Source organism: Lutra lutra, chromosome 17 (assembly GCF_902655055.1).
Source record: "Lutra lutra chromosome 17, mLutLut1.2, whole genome shotgun sequence".
Taxonomy (NCBI): Eukaryota; Metazoa; Chordata; class Mammalia; order Carnivora; family Mustelidae; genus Lutra; species Lutra lutra.
Window position 1 is genome coordinate 53,063,759 of NC_062294.1, and position 21,586 is coordinate 53,085,344.

Sequence of the window (21,586 nt, forward strand, 5' to 3'; positions counted from 1 at the left end):
GGATTACAATTAGGAAGAGAGGCAGACAGAGAGAGGAGGAAAAGCAGGCTCCCCACTGGGCAGGAAGCCTGATATGGGGCTCGATCCCAGGACCCTGAGATCATGACCCGAGCTGAAGGCAGAGCCTTAACCCACTGAGCCACCCAGGTGCCCCCCCTATTTTATTAAAAAAAAAAAAACCTGATGGATTGATTAGGGAGGGAGAGAGTGGGGAGGGGCAGAGGGAGAGCGAAACTTGAGAAGACTCCTTGCTTAGCTCATGACCCTGAGATCATGACCTGAACTAAAACCAAGAGTCCGACGCTTAACTCACTGTGCCACCCAGGTGTGCCACCCTTGCACTTTATTTTTTTTATTTTTTAATTTTTTTTAAGATTTTATTTATTTATTTGACAGAGAGAGATCACAAGCAGGCAGAGAGGCAGGCAGAGAGAGAGGAGGAAGCAGGCTCCCTGCTGAGCAGAGAGCCCGATGCGGGGCTTGATCCCAGGACCCTGAGATCATGACCTGAGCCGAAGGCAGCGGCTCAACCCACTGAGCCACCCAGGCGCCCCCCACCCTTGCAATTTAATAGTGGTTCCAGGCATTAAAATTTGGAGCCAGATAGACCAAGTTTAGCCATGCCTGAAGTTAATGAAGTTCTGGATTTTTCCACTCAATGGGCAAATAATTTGCAACACCCCCTTATACAGTTTTTTTAAAGCCATGTTAAATTAGGTTTCTGTCATTTGCAACTCTAAAAGTAATTAAATTTACTTAAAAATGTTATCTAATCAGTACTCCACCAGGAATGTATATTTAAAATTTTCTCACTTGACTACTACAATCAATGCTGTCAGAAACATTTTGTACATATATCTTTGCACAGTCCTGTGAATATATGGATAGGACACATTCCTAAAAGATGAACTGTTGGATCAAAAAAAACCCATATGCATTTAAAATTTTGACTGCTATATCCAAATGGCCTTCCAGAAAGGTTGGCCAATTCACACTTCCAACAGCATATAAAGAATTTCTGTTTCCTTACATCCTTATCAGCAATTCTTCATTCTTTTAAGTTTTATCCACCCCTAAAAGAGGAAGTTTTAATTTTTCAATTTCTATGATTACGGACATTATTTAGGGAGGCTGAGCATCTTTTCACATGGTTAGCTAACCTGTGGGTTTCTTATTCTGTGAACTGCTTTTCCTAACCTTTGTCCATTTTCTACTAAGTCGTTTAACTCTTATTTATTCAAAGGAGCCCTTTGCATATGATGGATAGCAATCCTTTGTCTGTGGTAAGCATTGTGAGATACATGGAGGTTTTGCGGCAGATGAGATCCTGGGCCCAGAGAGCCCCTGGGGTGGAGGGGACCTGGCTATTACCTGGCTCAGGTCCTCTGGATTCACAAAGATGTTCTTAGCTGTCACATTTCCATGGACGTACTCATTCTCATGGAGGAACTGCAGGGCATCCAGCTGGGGGAAGAAAGCAAGCATCTCCATGATGACGAACGGGAAGAGGCTCTGAGGCAAAGCCCAGTGAAGGAACCTCCACAGTTGGGCCTGGGGCCTGGAGGTGCTACTTGTGACTGGCAGGGGAAGCACGTAACCTGATTCTGAGTGAAGCATTAGGAAGCCTGTACCCGATGACATACCTAAGCATGTCTTCTAACTAGGCTTTGGAAAAATCAGCATTAAAGGTAGTATCTGTTTTCCATCTACCTCTTCCGGCTATTCCTCCGTTGACTGTGAACTCAGGAGGGGAAGATGTTGTTTTTTTTTTTTTTTTTTTTTTTTTTAAAGATTTTATTTATTTATTTGACAGAGAGAGATCACAAGTAGACAGAGAGGCAGGCAGAGAGAGAGAGAGAGAGAGAGAGAGAGGGAAGCAGGCTCCCTGCTGAGCAGAGAGCCCGATGCGGGACTCGATCCCAGGACCCTGAGATCATGACCTGAGCTGAAGGCAGCGGCTTAACTCACTGAGCCACCCAGGCGCCCAAGATGTTGGTTTCTTATTGCCACCACCCCCCCACCCCGCCAAAACTAAAAAAGCAAAACTCAATGGCCACTTACACCAAAGACTTCTCATTTCTCCCAAAGAGCAGAAATATGTTTAGTTAAGCAATCTGTATTTCTTATCCCTAGCTCTGATTTCTTCGCTGAGATCTAGACTCATACACTGAACTACCTGGGTGTTAGTTACATCCTGAATATATCCCGAAGCCCACCTTGACCCCAAGGCTTACCTGTCCACTAGGTTCTTGTTCTACAAACTCTCTGTCCCCAGAGCCCATCTCCTCAGGCATGTCCTTTCATGCCAACCTCACCTGGCCTCCTTATCACACCCTCCTGTCCATGGCCATGTGTCCCCAGGGTCTTTCTGTACCCACAGATGATCCTGCCTTTCCTCTGCTCCCAATCCTCCCATGGCTCCCCAGTGCCCTTAGGACAGAGTCTTCAGCTTGGTGTTCTGTGTGATTGGTCACCATTGACCTCTCTCCATGCCATCCCTACCTTGCCCTCTCTCCCCAGACATACCAGCACAGAGACCTTCAGGACACACCTAACAGGTCACTCCCTGGCCACTCCCAGCTCTCCAGGAATTTAAATTGGGTCTTTATATCGCCCGTCACAGCACAGGGACATTTCTGTTCAGAGAACTTTCACAGCTTGTGAAACTGTTTAATATCATCCTCCCCCACTGGACATAAAAACCATACCCCTGTTACTCCTGGCCCCTGGGACAGTGTCTGACACCCAGCAGTGACCTGATAACTATTTAACAAAAGGATGGATGGGCGAGGGACTAAATCAGTGAACAAATGCCTTATGCTCCCTCTCCTATACACACCTTTGCCTAAGCTGTATCCTTGGCCTGGAATATTCTCTCCGTGTATCTCCTCCACTCCCACTCCACCCACCACCTTGCCATTTCCCACTCATGGCTTATAAACAGTCTCCACCAGGAAGCCCAGTGGAGTCCCTCATTTTGAGGCCGGGCCCCCTTCCTCCAACTCCCACATGGGAATGCTTATCTCTGGTTCTAATGGCCCAATGTTTATTTGTTCTGGTCAAGTGCTAGCCCCCAGTGGCCAGCAGGGGGATGCACAGGCTGAATGTGTCAGTGAACAAGCCGGCGGATAATCTAGGACCAGGTCTCCATCCCCTGGACAGGAGCCAGCAGCTGCAAGGTACCTACCAGCCGGCAGGCCATCTGGAACACAGACTTCATCGACAAGACGTGCTTCGGGTTGTCATCCAGGACCGACTGAAGGCTCCTCCCCAGCATGGGAAACACCAGGAACCTGGAAGATAGAGGAGTATCCCAGGAAGAGGGAGAGAGGACAGGGCAGGGAGGGGACGCAGAACAGAGGCTGGACTCTGGCTGGGTGGCTATAAGGTCCCGGTCCCGGGCGAGAGCAAGGGTTCCTGATTGTTAGGGGATCAGCCTGGCTCAAATATGGGGAGAAGGAAGCCACGGACCGGCTCCAGGGGCCCGGGCACATGACACGGAGAAAAAGAAAGGGACCAGCAAGGTGGCTGGAGGTGGAGTGACTCACCTGTACCTGTCCTGGTGAATCCCAAAACCGATGCAGGTGGGGATGGCCAGGAGGGGGGTCGCGTTCAGCTTCTTCCACTTGTTCACTGTGGGAGGGGGGCGAGAGGTCAGAGCCCCCGTGGTCCTGGGGCCCACGGTCCCTTCTCAGGGCAGAAGCAAAGAGTGCCTGAGCCCAGCCCAGACTGCCAGAGTGCCTCTCCTGGTCAGAGATGCCGCCTCTATGGGCTGGTGACAATGGGGTGGTGAAAGAGTGCTCACTGCTGACCTCTGACTGCAACCTACATCTGCAGGGGACAGGGTGAGCCCAGCTGAACGCATATACAGATCTGGCGTGGAAGGGAGAAGGACAACAGAGTGGCCTCTGAATTCACATGTGTCATTGGTAAGATCAGGAAATGTCTCAAGTGTCATGGCATCAACCAGTGGTCTGCCCATCTCCCAGGATCTCGGCTGGATGGTATAGAGCCAGTAGCGTGCTGGTAAAAGTTTAATGACTGGCCGTCCAGGGAAAGATAGCCCTGACTGGTCATGTTTGCCGATTTTTTGTGGTGTCAATGCTTCCCACCACGGCCCATTTCAGGCCATAGGTCTGAGATCACGGAATGTGGAGCTGGAAGAGACGCCACATGCCATTCATATGGCATTTTTCACCAAGCAGGTACAATGGACATGAGCAATGTGTTCCAGGTGGCCCGCTGCCCGCTATGTACCTAGAAAAACGATTAGGAAGTGATGAGTTTTGAGGATCTGAATATTCATTACTGTTCTTAACATAATGTATTTGATTGTAAGATGATGTAATTAATTTTAAATAATGACTATGCTTAGTAACTGCCTTGTGCTCCTGAAAATTGAACACTTGGCTCAGAGCTGGTACAGCCAGCCTCGGCCCATGCTGTCTGTCCTCTGAGGCCTGACAGATGACTGGGCACATCTGGGCTTGTAATGTCATCCCCGCCCTTCCCACCCCTTCAGGGGGAAGCTGCTGTTCTGACCAAGCTAGAAGCCCTAATTCTCTCCCCTTTGCCCATCTCCGGGCAAGATACCTTGCAGAGGCTTGGCGGCCCGCTGGAAGAAGTTCTGCTCGTTGAACAAGCGCCCATCCTTGGCATCCTAGTCAGGAATGGCGGGGGAGAAGGCGTCATGGCAGAAGCTCTTAGACAAGGTTGTCACTAGCCATGCATCACCCCAGGTTAACGCCAGCAACCACCATCATGACTCCCCCATCAGAACTAAATTCCCCAGGGTGCTGCATGTGAACATATGATTTCCCATTGCCCAGATTCCTTCTTTTTTATGATAGGATCCACAGGTTTCCCTAGGCCTGTGGCCTTCAGTTAAAAACTACATTTCCCAGCCTCCCTTGCAACAAGGAATGACCCTGTGACCACGTTCTAGCCTATAGAGATGTAAGCAGATGAGATGGGAGTGACTTTCAGGTTATGCCCTCAAAGGGCTGGGCAGGCTCTCCCTTTCCTCTTCTGTTCCAGGTGGCTGGAATGCAGCGGAGATAGCAGGAGCTGGGGCAGCCATCTCAGCCCATGAAATGGAGGTTATATACGACTGGTACAGCTGGTCTCTTAAGAGCACGGGTTAAAGAGAGCTAGGTTCAAATCTCAGCACTGCCATTCATTCCTTCTTTGTACAAAACACCTATTATGTGCTGAGTATTCTACTGGCATTGAAGATACAGAAGTGGACAAAGCAACTTGTATGCTGGGTGCTCCTGGGCAAGTGATCAAGTCCCCATTTCCTCATCTGTTAAATGGGGGGAACAAAGGAACTACCTACCAGGCCTGCTCGTGAGACTCTTAGCCCAGGGCTGGGCACAGAACAGGCCCTCTCTATCTCTCTTTTTAAAAAAATTATTATTATTATTATTTTTTCGGAACAGGCTCTCAGCAAGCAGGTGCCATTACTCATCTGTTAGCCTGGCTCTGGAGTCCACTCACACAGCCTCCATCTAGGGCCACAGGGTGAGTGAGGGGGGAGCACCAGGACTGGCTGCCCCGGTGTTTTAGGGGTAAGAAAATCTGCATAAACGAAGGTAAGAAAATGAAAGTCACCTATAAGTGCCAGCTCTCAGGGGTAATGATGAGGCTGCTAACCAGGATGATATACTGTTATAGGCTCTTCCTCTCTGGGAGGGACGCCACTCGCCTGCCTGGCTGCTCTCGTGTTCTTGGTTGGCTTTTCCTCTGGGCCCCCCTCAAGTGCATGTTTCCCATGTGTTGAGGTTGTGTGCGATTTCATGGACTCCTCAGTGAAGGGACCCCATCTCATTGCTTGTCTGATGGGCCCCAACACCCAGCACAGGGATATATAGCGGTGCTCAAGAAATACACGCTCTAAGACAGGCAGGTGGGTCACACAGTGTGGGTATTAGTGGCTCCCTCACCCAGATGAGGAAACTCAGCCCCAGGAGGGAAGAAGGCACCTGCCCAGACCGCTATGTGTCAGAACTGGGGTGCGGGGCAGACCTCATGGCAGTTTCCGAGTCCCCTGTGATAAAGAACATGAGGCTGGAGGGAGATGTGCCTGGTCTGAGGTCCCACAGCCGCCCGCAGGCCAAGATCAAGCTCTTCTGCCTGTGCCAGCCCTCCGAGGGGCCTGGAGGTCGGTGGTGCCCAAGCCGCAGGCCCTCCCCTCTTGGCTCTGCACCTTGGGGATACTCACGAGTTTAAGCGAGAACGTCTGCTTCTGACTTGACTTGCAGGCAAGGGTGGAGAGAGCCTCAGCTGTGGGTGGACAAAATGAACCAGGTTATCATCTAGAGGGAAGGTGAGTCATGGTCCTCAAGCTTCCCAGGAACGAGCAGCACTTCCGCTTCTCTGGTTCCCTGGGGGTCAAGTGCACTCTTGGCTTTCAAGACCCCTTTCTTCCTATTTTCAAACAGGCTCTTTTTTTTCTTTGTTAATATTCAGCTACACAAAGAGGGTTATTGATGAAAAGGCCTTCCTGCTCTCCTTGGAAAGGCTTGCTTGCAAGGGTGACCCCTGACTGGTGTCTGGGAACCTGGGTTTGAGGAGGGTTCCAGCATTCTCTAACAATAAGAGGGGGGCCCTGTGCCCAAACTATCATGCTGAATAGCTGCTTTCCTTGTAAGAGTCTAGAATTTGGTACGTTCCAGGCAGAGTGCGCCTAGGTAATGAGTTTCCAGTAAAAACCCTGGGTGCTGAGTCTTTCAGGAGCGTCCCTGGTAGATGACATTTCACACATGTCACACTTCCTTGTGCAACCTGTGTGACTCCACAGGGATTGGACTCTCAGAGGCCGATGCTGGTCTCCCCCGGACTTCATGTGTCTTTCTCCCCATTGCCTGTGCTCTGTGTCCTTCTGCTGTAATGAATCGTGGGACGAGAACAGCTACGGACTGAGGCTTGTGGATGGGTCTTCTTTGTGAACAAGTGAGCCTGGGGGGTGGTCCTAGGGACCCTCAACACACCAGCTATTTGCATTTGTTGACACGTATGGGGAAGTACAGATGCAGAAGCCCTGCGAGGAAGGACTTCTTGTCCCAGCCCCGTCCCCCCGGGGAGTGCTGTCCCAAGTAGCCTTCAGCATCTCGGGAGTCCCCAAAGCTGCAATCCTGGGGCGGTTCATATCCAACAGGTTTTCAAGGGGGATGTAAATGCCCAGCTGTGTTGGGCCAACACAGAACGATGCTCAAAGACCACTTCTGCTCCAGAGTCCCCACGGGGACAGCTGAAGCTATGGCTGGGCTGCACCCACCTCCCACCTCCTTCTTCCCCTCTTGCTCATAAACACCCTGCATGTTTGTGCCATTCTGTTCGGTTACAAACCCCGTGCTAAGAGTGGGCTTTAAAAGCTCATGGTTGGGGTGCCTGGGTGGCTCAGTGGGTTAAGCCTCTGCCTTCGGCTCAGGTCATGATCCCAGGGTCCTGGGATCGAGGCCCGCATCGGACTCTCTGCTCAGCAGGGAGCCTGCTTCCCCTTCTCTCTCTCTGTCTGCCTCTCTGCATACTTGTGATCTCTGTCTATCAAATAAATAAATAAAATCTTAAGAAAAAAAAAAAAACGCTCATGGTTTCCCTTTAAGGTCTACTACGATGTTACAATTACTGCTCTTGCTATTATCATTAGCGCCACCTGGTGGAGGAGACGAGAGCGGAGGGTCAGAGAGGCCAAAAGACTGAGGAGGCCACTGGGCCACCAACTCTCTGTATGACTTTGCCCGAGGTGTTAGACTTCTCTGGGCCTCCGTTGCCATGTCTGTGAAATAGGAATGACGAAGCCCGCCCCTGGGGCTCTGAAGCAAGGGCTCCGATGGGCCATAGCTGAGCATCATAGCTAGTTTCCGCCTTCAAATGCACCACTCAGTGAACCCACCCGGCCCCAGAGCCAAGCACCAAGCCGGGCTCACAGTGGGTGCTTGGTGTGTGGCAGTTTTCAAAATATCATAATTGGTCCAAGGACCCACAACCAGTAAGCGGAAGGGCTGGCCCTGCCTTGTCATCCAGAGCCCATGAACTAAAACAGCATAGTTCATCCCTGCGGCCCTCCGAGTCCTCCCTCCTCTCCTTCCTTCCTCCCGTCTTTCCTACCCCTTCACCATCCAGGTTTGTGTTGTTTAAGATGCTGAGCCGAGGGACAGGGAGGTGACAGTTACCCAGAGGTCATCCTTGCTCTCGAGAAGCTCCAGCTGGAGCAGGGTGGGAGCCCAGGGTTTGCAAACTCAGGGCCAAAGGTGACCTGAGCTGGGCCTTTAAGAAGGAAATGTGTGAGGGGCTGAGATCTCAGGGTGCAGAGGGGTCCGTCCCAGCTGTGGGAAGGGGGCTTGGGGAGATCGTCAGCGGGTGTCTGGAGTGGACTGTGGCACCTCTCACACATACTAACCGGGCTCCCAGAGTTCCCACGTGGGCAGGTGACAGGTACACACCTGGCACTCAGAAGCAGGCAGGAAGAGCTGGCAACTTACATACATCTCTTGCACTTCTCTGCGGATTATTAAGGGCTTCTCTCGTCCACTCCTCTAATAGCCTGGGGAGCCAGCTGGGCCATTCACATTATAGAGGGGGGCTGACAGATGCCCAGGAGGGGCAGTGTGCTTGGCCAATGGCTCCTGCAGAGCCTGGCTATCAACCCAGGGCTCTGGACTCTGGGACCTAGGGAGACCCCTGTCTGACGCAGACCTGATACATGGAAAGTCCCTATGTGCTCCCAAGGCTGACAAGGGCATAGCAGGTGAGCAGGTGGAGGCCCCCGACTACCAGAAGACTGGCGATGTTGAACCTGGAGCAAGAAAGCTGCTCTGAGATCCATCATGAGCAGCACAGCGACAAGAAGCACTTGCACTGTGCTTGTTGCTTTCCTCTGCATTGGTCCACCTGTGCAGCTTTCCCAACAATGACCTTTCGAGGTCACTACTACTTTTATCCCATTCTGCAGGTGAGGAAACTGAGGCACAAGGTCAGGACATCACTTGAACCCGAATGAGGTTAGACAACTAGCTGCCAGCAGAGACAGGAGGACAGCCCACAAGGTCTGGCTGCGCCGTCCCACCTCCCAGCGAGGGGAGGGCTTGCTGGAGACCCTGGGCACCCCACACCCCCACTCTCACTGCCAGGAACACCAGCATCCTGATGCTTCCTGCTCCTGTTCTTGGGTTTCTAGCCTCTGAGTCTTTGCTTATGCCCCGCCTGAGCCTGGCACACCCATCTCTGCCCCAACCTCTCTGTTGTGGGCTGTTTGAAAGGTGCTTAATAAAATCACAGTGCTGGGGTGCCTGGGGGGCTCAGGTGGTGGAGCGTCTGACTCTTGGTTTCAGCTCAGGTCATGATCTCAGGGTCGTGGAGTCGAGCCCTACTTCAGGCTCCATGCTCAGCGGGGGAGTGAGCCTGAAATTCCCTCTCCCCCTCTCCCTCTGTTCCTTCCCCTCTCATGCGCGTGCTCTAATAAATAAAAAAAACCTTAAAAAATAAAATAAAATCACAGCGCTTCCATGTGACTGTTAAACTGATGTGTCTGGGATGGCCTGACTCAGTGGGTCTCAATTTCCCCTGTGGGCAGCCGGCAGTGTCTGGAGATAGTTTTGGTTGTCACGGTGGGGGGAGGGGCTGGGTGCTATTGGCGTCCAGTGGTTTTTCTATTGGCATCTACTGGTTCTCCCGGATTGTTCTGGGGAGACAGGGAGGATGATGTCATAACCCAGGAGCTGATGAGGAAGAGAACGCCCCCTCACAGGGCTGCTTGAGTAAGGGAGTGAGATGAGCTGAGTGGTGGGATGAACCAAGGACGGGGGACAGAGTGGGCCAAGAGTGTCAGCAGCCATTAAAAAAAAAATCGCAATTCTGGCTATTGTTTAATTGTTATTGGCTTTAACTACAGGACATAAAACTGCACCATTTCTTGACTGGTGCAAGCTCGCAGAGGAGAAAGGCGATGTGGCTGGTGGGTGACACAGCCCCAAACAGTGCAAACGTGCTCCACAGCCCTCACCAGCCCTGCTCCCCGCCCGGACAGTGGCCCACGCCCAGCTGGCACTTCCAAATCAAAGATTTCCCATCAAAATCCAGATTTCTGGCTTTTCCTGCAAACTTGGAAGATCTCTGGAGCCAGATCTCTGGCTGGTTATTGACATCTCTGGGATTCACATCCCTCCTCTAGGACACGGGGACAGTGACAGTGCTGGCGCCCGTGGTGAGTTAGGAAGTACAAAGCAAACATTCGTCCCCATGGAAATGTGTACCCAGACGCTCAGGGCAAGAGGAGTCATCACAGCCCAAAGCGGAAACAATCCACTTGTCCACCAGCCGACCGGTGAATGGAGAAACTGACATGACATACACACACCAAGAGAGTATGGTTCAGCTACAAGACAGAATGAAGTTCCGACACACACTATGATGTGGACCGACCTTGAAAACATCACACTGTGGGGAAGAAGACAGATGCAAAATCTGGAACGTCCACAACAGAGAAACCCAATGAGACAGAGAGAAGATTAGCAGATGCCCGAGGCTGGAAAGTGTGGGGTAGGGGGAAGTGAGTGCTTTGGCACGGGGCTTCCTTTACGGCTAATAGAAACGTTCTGCAATGAGATACAAGTGATGGCTGCACAGCACTGTGAATGGACTATACCCCACTGAACTGCAGACTTTAAAATCATCAATTTCACGTTACGTGGCTTTTATCTCAATTGAAAAAATGATCAAACCTCCCACAGAATGCTTAGAACACAGTGTGGCCTTGAATAAGCACTCGATAAACATCAGGTTGGTTAATACTAATACTCCCAGCACAGTTCTTTTTCTCTTCATTGTCACAAGGTGTCTGACTCCATTTTTTTAAACTTTGACAATGCCAGTGTCTAAGCCGGGTCTTGCCTCTTCCTCTTTGGCCCCACATCTGGGCAGGCTGATAAGCAAGCCTGAGGACGGGGGCTCCCTCCTTTGCTGCCATGGGAGATGCAAATCACGGAGGCCCTGGCCCCAGGGCAGGAACCCTCACTCCGGCCGCACCCCTTAACTGAACAAAAACCCAGACCAGGTGCCCTTCCTTCCTCTTCTCAGGGTGGTGCAGACCTACACTCTCCAGAAACCTCAATTATGCAAGCAAGTAGTCATGCATATCCTCCATCACCACTCAACATTCAAACTACATTTTGGGGGGGGGGCCTGCCACCACTGCAGGATAGATAGAACATTTATCATGATCCTTATCATTCACTGCCCTGGGTCTGTACTCTCCCATGATGGAGGTGGAGGTGGGGCGTGCCTCTTTACACAGAGCACATGCTTTCCAGTTGGCCACAGTCCCCACCATTACCAACTGCTTACTCTCGGACTCCTGCACACATTTACTTGATCTGCCCAGCCCCTGTGGGTAGAGAGTTCTGCAGGCCCAAGTCTAAGAGAAAGTTGTACAGAGGCAGGTCTGCAGCTGGGAGATGGTTTCCATTTCCATTCCCAGAAAGGGGTTCCATTCCCCTTGCCCTGGTTTGAAGACACCCCGGTCCAGCCCAGCCCAGGGCCTGCCGGCCTGTGGACACTGTACCTTCATAGAGAATGCCCTGGTCATCCCTGGTCTGGAGGGGTCCCAGCTTCCAGTGCCGCCCACTCTTGTCTGTCACCACCACCCCTGTGGGCAGAGCCTCAAGTGAGGTTGTCACCCGGCTCCGCTTCAGCGTCTGTGGGCTTCTTTTCGTCGCCTGTGGGCTTCGCTTGGTTGCCTGTGGGCTGCTTTTGGGGGTTGGGGGTCTGCTCCAGGACCCTGCGGGATGATACTCAGATTAAAGAAAAAGCAGCATCTGGGAGAACGCAGTTGGATGGGTAATAGGACAATGCTTGCCACTCTGCTCATTTATTCACTTGCTCATTCAACAGATGCTTCCCGGGACCTTTCATGAGTCCGGGCCTCGTGGGATAAAGCTGGAGATCCAGAAAGGACTCAGACCTGGGCCCTGTCCCTTGGGAGCCCCTAATTTGGTGGGGGAGGCCGATCTGGACACAGCTGGTCAGAACTGAGTCTGAAACAGGGCCATAGAGAGGAATATGAGAAAGAGATTTTTGGTGCCTTGAGAAGTCAAGAGAGGCTTTCTGGAGGAGGGGACATTTGAGTTGGGTCTTGTTGGATGAGCAGAATTTTATGAAGGGGAAGAAAGACATTCCAGATACTCAACCAGAAACATCCCAAACCAGGCCCTGGCCTTGTGCTGAGTATAAAGAAGCTTCAGAAATTTGTTAGACTGAGACGCTGCCCTTGAGGGGCTCCCAGGCTGGCAAGAGAATGGGATGGCATGGTCAGGAGAGAGACGTGGACACAAGAAAGGATACTGTCTAATGCATTCCTCCCACCCACCATCCACCCAAGGCATAGAATGGCAAGAGGCAGAGGGGCCTGGAAGATAACAGGGGATGGAAGCAAGGCACCGAGGGCTGAGACTTTAGATCCAAGGGCCACCTGGGAAGGAGATGGGCACACGGTCCTCAAGACTCCCACACTTGCTGGCGGGCACCAGGCTTATGCAGATGAATCTACCTGGTCCCTGCGCACACAGGACTCTCAGTCCAGCAAGTGAGGCAGAAAGGATGAGGGCCCAGGCAAGGTAGGGGATGCCCGAACAGGGGAATGAAGCCCGGAACTCTGTCCAACAACCTGCCTTTTCCCCATTGAGTCCAGCGGGATTGACCCCAACTCTTACCTTTGGATCTCACAGTATCTTCAGACCCGGAACTGTCACCATCTAAGCCGAGGGATGATGAGGGGGAGGTGACAGAGCTGGACCATTTCACTTTCTTAGAAGGGATCTCAGGACTGGAGTTGCTTTGTCTCCTTGAGCCTACAGAAAGGGAGACCAGACACAAACTGGGATGACAAAGCCTCTGCAAGGAACCCCTGAACCAGGAACTCTGAGGGCACATTCGAGTACTCTCTTCCCTTGGACCCCCAGAGCCAAGTATTGGTTCTCTTGTCACCTAAATATCTAAGCAAACTTCCCTTCATTTTAGTTATTTGCTTTTCCTCCTTGGGTCATGGTGTCTCTTGTGTGTCTTCTACTGCTTTGTCATTCTGCTTTCTTCTAGGCAATTTCTTTGAATCTATCTTCCAATTTGCTAATTCTCCCTTTAGCTGTGTCTGGTCGGCAGTTAAACCATCCAGCAAATTTCTGGTCACCATGATGATGTTTGGTTCCTTTTCAAATTGTTTTGGTTCCTTTACAATTCTAACTAACTTCTAATTCTAACTTCTGCTTCTTCACCATATTTTGAATTTCTTCTTTTATTTCTTTAACTATGTTAAGTGTGTTTCAGACATATTCTCATCTGTTAATTCTGAGGTCTCTGGTCATCATGGGTGTGATTCTGTGGTTTGTTGTTTGTCCTGACACTGGCCTTTTCCTGGTGTCTTTTATTTTAAAGATTTTATTTATTCATTTGAAAGAGAGCAGGAGAGCCAGCAAAAGAGCACAAGCGGCAGGGGGAGAGGGAGAAGAAGATTCCCCACTGAACTGAGAGCCTGGTGTGGGGCTCGATCCTAGGACCCTGGAATTGTGACCTGAGCTGAAGGCAGATGTCCAGTCAAATGAGCCACCCAGGTGTCTTTCCTGGTATCTTTTGATTGAGTGGGAGCTCCTGGTCCTAAGAGAATTCTCTAAGTCAGAGGCAGTGGGAGAGAATCTTAAGCAGGCTCCACACCCAGCACAGAGCCTCATCCGGGCTCAGTCTCATGATCCCAAGATCATGACCTGAGCCGAAATCAAGAGTCAGATGCTTAACTGACTGAGCCACCTAGGTGCTCTTCTAAGGTCTTTTTTTTTTTTTTAAAGATTTTATTTATTTATTTGACACACGAGAGAGAGATCACAAGTAGGCAGAGAGGCAGGCAGAGAGAGAGAGGGAAGCAGGCTCCCCGCCAAGCAGAGAGCCCGATGCGGGGCTCGATCCCAGGACCCCAGGATCATGACCCAAACCGAAGGCAGAGGCTTAACCCACTGAGCCACCCAGGTGCCCCTAAGATCTGTCTTTAAAGGGGGTGTCCCCAAGAGAAGTTTTGCCTCTGTTGGAGAAGGGCACCCACCCCTCATTCCTTTACACTAACTTTCCCACTTGGGTTTTTCTGGGGGCTACACAGATCAGTACAAATTCTGGCCCCAAACTGGTGAGGATGTGAGTTCTTGGCTAGGAATTCTCAGGGAGGACATTCTTCCACCTTTTACCTACAGCCAAGGCTGAGGCAGACAAATGTCTTTACCAACTTTCTCTGTTCAGTGTTTTTCCAAACATTTTGTTGTTGTTGTTCCAGTTTACCCACTGAGGAGTCCTGGATTTTACATTTTCCAGTCTTACCTCTTGCACTGCTCAGGCCCTAAACTTTGTCTCTTATACTCCATTAAAACCCAGGCTCGAAACCACCAGTGACCAGCAAACAGTCCAGGATCACCACGATCCACGGCATGCACTCAGCCCTGTGTTTTGTTACTGTTTCTCACTCTCTCAGAATTCACTCACTGAGTGATAGGACCCACTTGGTCCTGCTTTTCAGCAGATACTTTTTATATTTTATCCAACATTTTGTGGTGTGTTGAACCATAAGGGGCTTTTGCTGATCATTTAGTCTGCCATATTACTAAAAACAGAAGTCTTTCAGTTGCCACTAACTTAACTAGCATGGCTGGTTCCCGGACTGCTGGAAGGGCCTCCTAACTGGTCTCTTTTCTTTCTTTCTTCTTCTTTTTAAAATTTTTTATTTTATTTTTAATTTTTTTTAAAGATTGTATTTATTTATTTGACAGAGATCACAAGTAGGCAGAGAGGCAAGCAGAAAGAGAGGAAGGGAAGCAGACTCTCCGCTGAGCAGAGAGCCCAATGTGGGGCTTGATCCCAGGACTCTGTGACCATGACCCGAGCCGAAGGCAGAGGCCTTAACCCACTGAACCACCCAGGCACCCCTCTTCTTCTTCTTTTTTTTTTAGAAAGAGAGAGCATGAGTGCTCATGAGTGGGAGGAGGGGCAAAGGGAGAGAGAATAGAATCTTAAGCAGGCTCCAAATCCAGTATGGAGCCTGACACAGGGCTCCATCTCAAGACCCTGAGATTGTGACCTGAGCCAAAATCAAGCGTGAAACACTTAACTGACTGAGCCACCCAGGCACCCCCACTTTCCACAGAGATCTTTTCAAAATGCAAATCATATTGTATCTCCCACTTGGTAGAAACCCTCCACAGCTCCCGACTACATCAGTGATTACTAACCTCCTTACCCAGGGTCTACAGAGCCCTGCCTGTCTACCCCCAGTCAAGATGCCCGCCTTTATCTTTCCTACGTGCGTGGCTCCCCCCAACCACATGGCCTTTCCCCTTACCGTGCCCCAGTGCGTGGAACTTTTGTGACTCCCTCAACTCGACCCCACTCTTCACTTAGCTAATTTTTATCACCCCTCGGTCTGGGCTCAAATATGACCCACAAGGGAGGCTTTCCCAGATCCCCCCAAAAACAAAGTTCCTTTCAGTGGGTTCCACGATCCATCCATTTCCCTTCCGTTATCATATGCTCTCCTGGTAGTTGCTTATTCAGTGTCTGTTTGCCTTACTGACTTTCAAAAGCTCTGAGAAACCAGACACCTGGTACGTATTGTGTGTGTTACTACCTCTCTGGGACAGACAGCACCTAGGTACATAGGAGGTGGTCCAGGTGTATTTGATGCCTGGCGACTGGGTGAATGAATAATGAACCGAGTCCTAGGTTGGCATTAGAGAAGGCTGTGGTTAAAACTCAGGCTCTGGGGGCGCCACTGGTTAAGCATCTGACTCTTGGCTTTGGCTCAGGTCATGATCTCAGGGTTATGAGATTGAGCCCCAAGTCAGGGTCTGTGCTCAGAACAGAGTCTGCTTGAGATTCTCTCTCCCTCTGCCCCTCTTGCTCATGCTTGCGCACTGTTTCTCTCTCATGCTCTCTGAAATAAATAAATCTTAAAAAACAAAAAACCAGAAGCAAAACCAAACCCTCAGACTCTGACCTCAGGTGAAGGTAAATACTGTCGGCAACTGTCTGGAATGCAGACACGACACCGGAGATGAGAAGGCATCTTGAAAACTCAAGGCAATAAGCATGGGGGGAAAACCCTCCTGTTCAGAATGTCCGAACAGAAAGACGGGGAGCCTGGGTCCCTTATGGCATTGGGGGACCCCATTCCTCCACTGGACTGGTCCCCGCAGACTTTTTTAGTATGAAAAGTAAACCCATTCATTAAAAAAAAAAAACAACAAAACTCTTGAGGAAGCATTTTTCTGTTACTTGCAGCCAAATGCAATCTCAAATGATAAAATGAATGTCACATATGCCGACTTCCTTCTGTGGCCTTCAGACAAGCTCGCTCGCTTTGATTTCTCAAGGCAGGATCTGTGCTTGGGCTTGCCATTGGCCAGGACCTACTGCTGATATTTCATTCATTCAGTCCATCAATCTGTGAGATTTCTCAGCACCCAACTCTGCCAGGTCCTGAGAGGTAGGGGACGGACGGGGTGTGGGAGGCCACAGTAAGGCTTGAGACAAGAACCAAACCAGGCCCTGACTTGTGCCTCCTTTAAAGGCTGAATAGCTGAACAAAAGGCCTAGGTCGATAAAGCCGAGTAGCACTGAGAAAGGGTCTGTGCTATGTGTTGCGTGCTTGCCTACGTGACATCCCACACGTTTGCTAGTCAGATAGAGACGATTTGGCCGGGGTCAGAAATTCTTGGCTGGTCCTTGCTGTCCTTGCACGGGCTATAGACTACACCACTGTAAGACTGTGCTGTGCTTGCATAAACTATGTCTTGAGTGGCCTTGAAGTCAGTACATCTGGCACTAGATGTACTAGAGGGTCTGCTACTGGTGCTTGGGAAATAGATAATGGGAAAGCTTGAAGGATTTTCTGTGCATGTTGCAAACTCTTTAGTAATCAGCTAAAAATAGATACTTTCTTATGATTGTTTCTGTTAGCTATATAATGCCTTGCTGCCTTGAATAAAATTGGCACTATTGGACATCCTCCTTGGTGCTCCTCCTGCCCCCATCTCTTTGTCTCTTAATTTCTTTTCACCATCCTCTTACCCTCTCGACCCTGGTTGATTTGTTGCGCCAGCCGTGACAATGGGGCAGGGTGGTGGCTCAGGAGGTGGCAGAAATGGGCACTGATTTTGAAGGGAGAATGGTCAAGATTTGCCAGAGAGCTGAAGTCGCGGGGTGGGAGAGAAAGAGGACTGAAGGATGGTGACTGCAGGGTCTGGTCTGGGAAACCGGATTACACGGTTGCCACGTATACTGTGATGCAAAGTCTACGGAAGGTACAGATGGGTGGGCGAGAGTTCCATCAGGAGCTCAGCCCTGGGCATGTATGGGACACACAACAGGTACAGCGGGAGAACACATACACATATGAATTTGGATTTCAGGGGAGGAGTTCAGACTGGAGACAGGAATGTGTGAATTGTCAACTTTAACAGGGCCGATCAGCTGCCAAGAAACTGAGTGTAGACTGAGCCCGAGTCCCCAGGCAGTTCCGGGATCAGTGCAGCATCAGACAGGCTGCAAAGATGACTGTCCTCCCTCCCTAAATGCACGCACGCACGCACACATCATCCCTTGAAGGCCTGGTTCTTACCTCGGAAGGATGATGTACGCGGTCTGACAAAGGTCTGGGACCCTTCATGCTCCGCTAAGGACAAAGGTTTTCCGCAGTAGGGGCAGAATTTGAATGAGGCTTCGATACTTTTGCCACAGTCTGGACAGAAGGTGAACATACTAGAAAACAAGAAGTGGAGGGAGGGAACAGGAAGCTGAAGGCAAAAACCAAACGCACCACCAGTGAGTCGTCACCTGAGCTCCCTGTGGTTACCAGACTGGAAAAGGGAGGAAAGTTATCGTGTTGGAGCAGACTGTCTTAGGAAGTGGCCACTTTGGAAATGAATTCCTGGCTCCTGGACCCAGGATCCAGCCTCCAGCCTCCAGCCACTCCTCTCTCCCTTGTGGCCTGGGTTGGGGGCGGTGGTAAAAAGCAGAAAAATGCAACACGGGCGTGCCTCTGAGTCAACGGACGTCATGCGAGCTCTGTTCCAGGCGTGGGAGCACGGAGGGTTTTCTGCCATCATCTGTGATGTTCATTTCTTAGAACCCACGACAGGGATGGGAGAGAAGGTGAAAGTTGGCCAATCAGCCACACGCTCCCCTACACTTCCCGGACACAAAACCCCCGCCCCGCGCAGATTGGGGCCATGTGACTAGTTCTGGCCAATGGTGTGTGAGTGGAAGTCACTTCCCAGCTGAGGCTGTTAAAAGCTGGAGGGCCTTCTCCGTCCACCAGCCCGCAGCTTGGAGACCTATGGGGGCGGCATGCTACGGGGGGCATAGCTGCACAATGGAGGAGGGTGGCCTGGTCCACACTGGAATCTCAGGATCAGCAAATAAACTTATGCCACATGAAGCCACCAGGGCTTTAGAGTTGGTTAGAGCTATGCAGCGGGTCTCATCCTGACATACTTAGTGAGACACAGGAGTTCATAGCACTGTCCCCCAGGCCTTGAGTGTCTCTGGAATATTCCCTAACACTTGTCAAAATCAAGACCAAAATCACACATAGAGCTCACTACAAAGGAGGACAGGGCAGGAGTATTCATTTGCTTGGGCTACCCTCCCTAAACACCATTCCCTGGGTGGTTTCAAGGACAGGAATTAATTTTCTCATAATTTTTGAGGCTAGAAGTCTGATATCAAGGTGTGAGAATGGGGTGCCTGGGGGGCTTGGTCTGTTACACCTCTCTTGGTTTCCACTCAGGTCATGATCTCAGGTCCTAAGATTGAGTCCCACACCCCTGCTGAGAACAGGACCTGGCCTACGGAAAGCCTTTCATGGTAGTGGATGTTATTACCATATCACACCCTGTGTCCAACTTATATTTCAGTTGTTAATGTTTCCATTTTCCCCCTTCTCTGTCCATAAGTCCTGAGCCTCGCAGGCCTCCCCATTTCCTCTTGGTGCTGACTTATGGAATTCTAGTGCTTGCCCTTGAAAACCCCACGCCATCCAGACAGTGAACGAAAGAAATTTCAGCCAGAGGGGACAAGGGTTCCTCTTCCTGTTGGTCTGCAGAAAAGCAGAAACCATTTTTTTCCTGTGGGAAAGAGTTGCCCTTCCTTCATTTCACACAAACAAGTGGTGTACGACACCAGACACCAAAGACTGTTGCCAAGTATCCTTTAGCCTCGACAAAACCTGTAATTCTGACTGGTTGTGTCACTTGATAATTTGTTGTCCTCATCATGACATTTAAAAGGACATCTCTACCTTCTCGAAGGTACAAATACTGGTGAGTATTTTTGTTAAGCTGGAGAAGTCACCTCCACTTCCCCTTTCTCCCTTTAGGCCACAACAAACCTGAAGCCTTGGTGTTGACGTCAGAGCCACAAGATCAAGATTGCCTAGAGGGTGGCTACCCTAAGGAGCTGTTCCAGACTTTGTTTTTAGTGAGAAACTTGTATTTGGGTTAGGCCACTGAGATTTGAGGGCTGCTGCTACTGCAGCGTAGTCTAGCTTCAACTGACTAGCATACTAGGACTTTACTAGGTTACTTATGAAACCAGAAATATGAAAATCCGGGGATGCCTGGGTGGCTCAGTCTGTGAAGCGGCTGCCTTCGGCTCAGGTCATGATCGCGGGGTCCTGGGACTGAATCCCGGAATGGGCTCCCTGCTCAGCAGGGAGTCTGCTTCTCCTGCCCCCTGTGCCCCCACCCCTGCTCATGCTCTCTCTAAAAAATAAATAAAAATTAAAAAAAAAAAAGAAAATCCATGGCATTTTTAAGTGGCTTTGCTTTATGTGGAATTTTCCCCAGTGCCAAGTGCCTTGGTTAAAGATGGCCTCTAGGGGGGGGCAAAAGTCTAACTCAGGGACCCTGCCATGCCCATGATAACCTTCCTCCTGGGAGTGAAGTCTGAGAGCAGCAACATGGAGGAGATGGAATAGGAGCAGGTGTTGATGGGGAAAAGGCCTTAAGGGGCATGTCCCTGAGGGGATGGTACCTTTAAGGGGTCACGGTCTGGCCCTCAGATTCACTGGGCTGGCAACTCCATCTTAACGGTATCCTGTAAGTGAATGAAAGTGGAGAGGTTGACTCAGGCCCACTTCACATATAAGTGGAAGATAATGGTTAGTGTTTATTGATCATTGGCAACATAGCCAGCATGTGCTAAGTTCATTCATTCATTCAGTAATCATTCACTGAACTCCTGATATGTGCTGACCACTGCGATACAGCAGCCAAGGCAACAAACAGGCTCCTGACCGGAGAAAGCTCACATTCTAGTGGCAGAAGGGGACATTAATAAACAAATGAGCAACAGTTTAATAGGTCAGATGAATTTAGTGCTATAGAAAACGCTCAAGAAATATGGATGGAAGAAGGGAGTCTCCAAGTGAAGTCACCAGTCGAAGATCACATGGCTAGGACTTAAACCCAAGGCTCCAACACTCAGAGGTCTTTATCATTCATTCACCCATTTATTTTATTTACTCAAGAAATATTTACTGAACATCTCTGTGTTAAGAATTATGTCCATTGGGGCACCTGGGTAGCTCAGTGGGTTAGGCCTCTGCCTTCGGCTCAGGTCATGATCTCAGGGTCCTGGGATAGAGCCCCGCATCAGGCTCTCTGCTCAGCAGGGAGCCTGCTTCCCCCTCTCTCTGCCTGCTTCCCCCTCTCTCTGCCTGCTTCTCGGCCTACTTGTGATCATCTCTGTGTCAAATAAATAAAATCTTAAAAAAAAAAAAAAAAGAACTGTTTCTGTCCTGGCATGTTCTCAGCCACAGCACAGCAAAAGAGATAAAGGCTGGATTCCACCTCCCCGCAGGAGGGACAGGTGTCGAGATAACCCGCAATCGCCTAGGCCCCGCCCTCAAAAGAAACCAGGGATGACGTAGTGCCAAGGAGGGGCACCTGTCAAACTCCTCACTAGCTCCGCCCACCTCGGTTGTAGTCACGACCACCAAGAGCCAACAAGTGGCTTACAGGGGTCGCAAGGGCAGGCCAGTTATCCCGGCCACCAGAAGTTTCTTTCATCCAGACCCCTGCCCCCGGGGACTCTGTATCCCACAAAAGATCGTGCAGACGGCATAGGCACCACTACTGGACTGCGGTCAGTGGATAGGGAGACCTCCCCCTGCTCCGCCTCACCTTCCCCTCACCTCTGGACTCCGTGACCGGGATAGGGAGCCAGACGGCTGCGGCCCAATTCTCCTACCCTTCCCAAAGAGTAGGACTCACCTTAGCTGTCCTACGCAAACTTCCGGATGGCGGAAAGCGCTGCGCGCGCATCCTCCACCGGGAGGGAGGACAGCGCCCGCGCAGGCGCTGCTGACAACCAGATGGCCCTCGGGCTGTGCGGGGGAGAGATTATTTTCTCATGGTTCACCCCCATCCACCCTCTTTTGGAAGTTTCCTGGTTCTATTGCGCATGTGCCAACCTGGAGCCAATCATAAGGAGGGATGAAGTATGAGGCATCTCTCCGCCTATCAGAGAAAGGCCATATTATCATTTTCCCACCTCA

General features: G+C 50.5%; 1 protein-coding gene across 5 annotated transcripts in view; it reads right to left on the bottom strand.

Annotated features, from left to right (window-relative positions):
* Nucleotides 1–21,473, bottom strand: part of VRK3 (VRK serine/threonine kinase 3) — a 33,947-nt gene extending 12,474 nt beyond the window's left edge. Inside the window, exons 1-10 of one of the 5 annotated variants that reach the window (XM_047711502.1) lie at nucleotides 21,303–21,471; nucleotides 20,062–20,124; nucleotides 17,648–17,787; nucleotides 12,711–12,848; nucleotides 11,564–11,779; nucleotides 6,224–6,285; nucleotides 4,594–4,660; nucleotides 3,549–3,633; nucleotides 3,188–3,293; nucleotides 1,372–1,464 (exon numbers count right to left, since the gene is read on the bottom strand). In XM_047711502.1, the coding sequence (XP_047567458.1) occupies nucleotides 1,372–1,464; nucleotides 3,188–3,293; nucleotides 3,549–3,633; nucleotides 4,594–4,660; nucleotides 6,224–6,285; nucleotides 11,564–11,779; nucleotides 12,711–12,848; nucleotides 17,648–17,786 (906 nt within the window). In that variant the 5' untranslated portion in view covers nucleotide 17,787; nucleotides 20,062–20,124; nucleotides 21,303–21,471. Of the gene's footprint in view, nucleotides 1–1,371; nucleotides 1,465–3,187; nucleotides 3,294–3,548; nucleotides 3,634–4,593; nucleotides 4,661–6,223; nucleotides 6,286–11,563; nucleotides 11,780–12,710; nucleotides 12,849–17,647; nucleotides 17,788–20,061; nucleotides 20,125–21,212 lie in introns of all 5 variants that reach the window. The other 4 variants (XM_047711503.1, XM_047711504.1, XM_047711506.1 and 1 more) reach the window with 4 other exon arrangements.
* Nucleotides 21,474–21,586: the final 113 nt, after the last annotated feature.